Source organism: Neopelma chrysocephalum, unplaced genomic scaffold (genome assembly GCF_003984885.1).
Source record: "Neopelma chrysocephalum unplaced genomic scaffold, ASM398488v2 Primary Assembly neopelma1_185237, whole genome shotgun sequence".
Lineage (NCBI taxonomy): Eukaryota > Metazoa > Chordata > Aves > Passeriformes > Pipridae > Neopelma > Neopelma chrysocephalum.
This window is the reverse complement of record NW_020938657.1, coordinates 1-4913: the sequence shown is the minus strand read 5'-3', so window position 1 is coordinate 4913 and position 4913 is coordinate 1. Positions and strand designations below refer to the sequence as shown.

The following is a 4913-nucleotide window of genomic DNA, read 5'->3' as shown; positions in this document are numbered from 1 at the left end:
CATCACCACCATCACCATCATCACCACTGTCACCTCCATCACCACCATCATCATCACCATCATCACCTCCATCACCACCGTCACCACCATCACCTCCACCACCATCACCATCACCTCCATCACCACCCCACCATCACCACCATCATCATCACCTCCGTCACCACCCCACCATCACCACCGTCACCTCCATCACCTCCATCACCACCATCATCACCGTCACCCCCATCACCTCCATCCCCGTCACCCCCATCACCTCCATCACCACCATCACCACTGTCACCTCTATCACCACCATAACCTCCATCACCTCTATCATCATCACCATCATCATCATCACCACCATCACTTCCATCACCACCTCCATCATCATCACCATCATCATCGCCATTACCATCACCTCCATCTCCACCATCACCTCCGTCACCTCCATCACCACTGTCATCCCCATCACCACTGTCACCACTGTCACCATCACCTCCATCAACATCACCTCCATCACCACCGTCACCTCCATCACCACCATCACCACCATCATCATTGTCACCACCATCACCTCCATCAGCATCACCTCCATCACCACTGTCACCTCCCCCAAGTTTCCTCACCCGTCTCCGCCCTCACGTCGGTATCTCCTCCACGGCCCCTCCGCCCCCTCTCTCCGCCTGGTGCTTGTCCATGACCTGCAGCACGTCCTCCAAGATGGAGGGCCCCAGGTCCACGTGCAGGGACAGCAGGGACCCGGCGTGGGACAGGAAGGGCGGCTCCTCCTCCTCCTCCTCCTCCTCCCCGTCAGCGCCGGCGAAGCCGTTGGCGGCCGCCGCGAGCCGGGGCGGCTCCTCCTCCTCCTCCCCCTGTGCCGGGGCCTCCCCCCCTCCCGGCACCACCGGGGCCTCGTCGAGGTGCAGGCGCGGGGGCTTCGGGGGGGCCTGTGCCGGGGGCAGGGTGAGCGCCTGCGGCCCCCCCAGCGCCGGCAGGGAAATGGCGTTTTTGAGCAGCGGCGACGGCGCCGCCGCCTCGCCCGCGCTCATGGTGGCCGTGCGAGAGAAGGAGAACGGCGACGGTGACACCTCGGCACCGCCGGCGACACCGGCACCCTCATGGCGCGGCAGCAGGTGGAACTTGCCCTGCAGGAAGGAGGTGTCCCCGAACATGTCGCTCTCGCCGCCGCTGCCCACGTGGATGGTGTGGCGGAAGTCGCCCAGGGGGGGGCTGATCATGTCCGAGGAGAGGATGTCCCGCAGCTTCTCCTTCTTGCCCTTGCGGCTGCCCCTCTTCAGGTAGATCGGCACCTTGGTGGCCATGGTGGTGGTGGTGGCGGCGCCGGCGCCTCCCCGGCCCGCGGGGCCTCAGCGCCGGCGGGGCCAGAACCGCCTGGGAAATGGGAGAGAAAAGGGGGGAAATGGTTAAACCTGAGTTCCGGCACATCCGAGGATCCTCGACGTCTGGAATGAATTCCAGACCTTTGGTGGCCATGGCAGTGTCAGGGTTGGATGCCCAACCCAACCCAACCCAACCCACGGCGGCCTTGACACTAAAACCGCCTGCAAAATGAACAGAAAAAGGAGGAAAATGGTTAAACCCAAGTTCTGACACATCCGAGGATCCTCGACATCGACGCATCCCGGGAATGAATTCCAGGCATTCCCTGTTCCCCATCCAAAGCTCGTTGGCCGCGGCACCGGCACCAAAATGAACCAGAAATGAAATCCAGGCGCTCGGGGCCTCGGGATCGGCTCCGAGGGGCGGGAAAGCCCCGGGCAGAGCCGGAGATCTGGGAGTGTTCCCGCTTTTGGGAGCTCAGGGGTCGGGAGAGCGGAGCCGCCCCGGGATGTGACACCACGAGGGGCCGTTCCCGGCTGGAATTCCGCCCTGCCCGGGGCCAGGGAGCCACAGGAACCCGGGGAATGGGGAGGATTTATCCCTAAAAATGTCACGGGAACATCCCGAGGGAGGGAAGATCCCGGTTCACCTTCTGGAATCACCTCGGGGGGCCGATCCCAGTGAGCGCTCCCTTATTCCCTCTTTTTATGGAGCATTCCCTATTTTCAGGGCATGTTCCCTCATTATTCCCTATTTTCAGGGCACGTTCCCTCATTATTCCCTATTTTCCCCCCATTCCCTCCTCCCGGTGCCGACAAATCCCGTCCCAGCTCCAAGTTTGTGCCGCTACAACCGGAGCCACTCCCGAGGCCGGAAGCACCTGAGTGCTCCGATCCCACCTCCTGCTCCCTCCTTCCCTCTCTTTGGGGAGTGTTCCCCATTTTCAGGGCAGGTTCCCTCATTATTCCTCATTTCCAGGGAATATTCCCCTGTTATTCCCCCCATTCCCTCCCCTCGGAGCCCCCACACCCCGGCCCAGGCACCGGAGTCGCTCCCGAGGCCGGAACCACTCGAGGGCTCCAATCCCACCTCCTGCTCTCTTCTCCTTTCTTTTTAGGGAATAATCCCTGTATTTTCCCTGGAAACAGGGCGTGTTCCCTCAGCATTCCCTGTTTTCCCCCGTTCCCCCCCTCACAGACCCGCGCCGGTGCCGCCACAGCCGGAGTCGCTCCCGAGGCGGATCCGGAGCCGCCGGAGATCCCGGAGCGAGGCGGGAAGGTGGGAATGAGCCTCGGGAGGGTGGGAATGAGCCTCGGGAAGGATCCTCGGGAAGGAGGAGCAGGCCCCGGGAGCGTCCCGGCCGCTCCCAACCCGCCGCCGCCGCTGGTTCCGGGCGGGGAAAATCCTGACGGTGCGGAATCCGGCGCCGCTAATCCCGGGATTAACGGCGGGGACGGGGCGGGGGCGGCCCAGGGGTGACGGACACGGGGAGCGGGGAAGGAGATCCCGGAGATCCCAGGGATCCACAGGCCTGGGACGGCCGGGAAAAACACCGGCACCGGTAAAAAAAAATAGGGGGGAAAATACGGGATTGGGGGGAAAAAAGGGGGGTCTGTAGGGAAAAAAGGTGGATTTTTTAGGGAATAAACGGGGGTGTGTGGGAAATAGCAGGGAAAAAGGGGATTTGTAAGGAAAAAGGGGGGTTTGCAGGGAAGAAGGGGGGTTTTTTAGGGAAAAATGGGGGATTTCTTAGGGAATAAATGGGGGTGTGTAGGAAAAAGGTGGATTTGTCAAAGAAAACCTGGGTTTGGAGGGAAAAAGGTGGATTTTTTTAGGGAACGAAGGCGGACGTGTAGGAAAAAGGTGGATTTGGGGGGGAAGAGGGGATTTGGGAGGAAAAAGGGGGGTTTTCCAGGAAAAAAAGAGGATTTGTAGGGGAAAGGAGGGATTTTTAAGGAGCAAAGGTGGGTGTGGAGGAAAAAAGGGGGATTTGTAGGGAAAACAGTGGATTCGTGGGGAAAACGTGGGTTTTTAGGGAAAAGTGGGTTTACAGGAAAAAAGTGGGGTTTTTTTCGGGAACAAAAGTGGATTTGTAGGGAAAGAAAAGGTGGATTTGTAGGAAAAAAGGTCTCTTGTCTCTCCAAGGAATTGATTCCCAGGTGAGGAAGATCCAGGAGCGACTCATCCCATGGGAATGATGCTTTTCCCTCCTGGAAGTCCCAGAACCCCCAAATTCCCCCCCCCAAATTCCCGCTCCCTGCGGGACAAAGGCACCAGGAGAACACTGGGAATGTTCGGGGCTCTTCCCTTTGTGCTCCCGGAGAACAAAACCCCGGGAAAAGGGGATTTGCTGCCAGAGAAACTCCGGGAAGGGCCGCCAGTCCCTCCCAAAAATCCCTTTTCTCGGCGGTTTTTGCAGCCAAAAAACCCAACCCGAGCTCGGGAACGTTCCCGGGGCCTCCCATTCCCAGCAGGAATGATGCTCTGGGGGAGGGAATTTTGCTCCTTTTCCTCCTGTTTTTGGCAATTTCAGGTTTCATTTGGAGGAAATTTGGGCTCTTTTTGCCCGTTTTCAGGAATTTGTGCCTCATTGCAGGAAAATTTGGATTCTTTTCCAGGAATTTGGGCCTCAACTCATCAAATCTTGTTCATTTTCCACCTGTTTCTGCCAATTTTGGGGTTTGGCTCAGGAAAAGTTTCAGGCCTTTTTGCCCCTTCCCGGAAATTCATGTCCCACCACAGGAAAATTTTGATCCTTTTCCACCTGTTTTTGGCAATTTCTGCCTCTAAAACGTGAGAATTTGGTTCTTTTGGGCCCATTTTCAGCACCTTGGGCTGCGGGACGTCAAAATTTGTTACTTTTTTGGCCTGTTTTTCCTAAAAATTCCTCCCTTTCCGCCCTGAAATGCCCCAAATCTGCCCTGGAATTAATCAAACCTGCCCTGAAATGCCCCAAAATTAATCAAATCTGCCCTAAGATGCCCCAAACCTGCCCTAAAATGAATCAAATCTGCCCTGAAATGCCCCAAATCCGCCCCCAAAGTGCCCCTCAGCTGCAGGAGGGCAAAAAAAAGGGGAATAACAACCTTTGGGATGAGGATTAGGGACTTTTTTAGGGAGTTGGGGACGTTTGGAGCAGCACTTCGGGAGCTGCCACAACGACCCCGGGGGAGGATTTATCCCAAATCCCTCGGGAAAGCTGGAATGGCTTAAACCAGGCCGGGAATCCCCCTCCAGCGCTGCCCCACCTGGAGCATCCCAAGAACCCGGACCGTCCAAACGCTTCCAGAGGGTTTTCCCAGGACCGGGAAAACCCCCCCCCAAAACCAGGGAAAAGTTTCCGGTCCCCAGGAAAACCCGAGAGGGAAGTTCGAGGACGAGGAAACCCCGACGAGGCACCGGGAGGAAAAGGCGGCCGAGCCCTTCCCCTGCCGAAAAAATCCCCCCAAAACCCCTCCGAATCCCGGAAAAACAATTCCCAGGGGAGGCTCCTCCCAGGGCCGGGAGCGCCGGGAAGCGCCGGGTTGTGGCGCAGGAGCCGCGATGGGCCGGGATGGGCCGGGATGGGCCGGGATGGGCCGGGATGGGCCGGG

General features: G+C 58.4%; 1 protein-coding gene across 2 annotated transcripts in view; it reads right to left on the bottom strand.

Annotated features, from left to right (window-relative positions):
- LOC113962810 (cdc42 effector protein 2-like) overlaps nucleotides 1-1336 on the bottom strand; it is a 2418-nt gene extending 1082 nt beyond the window's left edge. The window contains exons 1-2 of one of the 2 annotated variants that reach the window (XM_027673583.1): nucleotides 885-1336; nucleotides 606-842 (exon numbers count right to left, since the gene is read on the bottom strand). In XM_027673583.1, coding sequence (XP_027529384.1) covers nucleotides 618-842; nucleotides 885-1301 — 642 coding nt within the window. In that variant the 5' untranslated portion in view covers nucleotides 1302-1336 and the 3' untranslated portion in view covers nucleotides 606-617. Of the gene's footprint in view, nucleotides 1-605 lie in introns of both variants that reach the window. The other variant, XM_027673582.1, reaches the window with a different exon arrangement.
- Between the last annotated feature and the right edge of the window lie 3577 nt (nucleotides 1337-4913).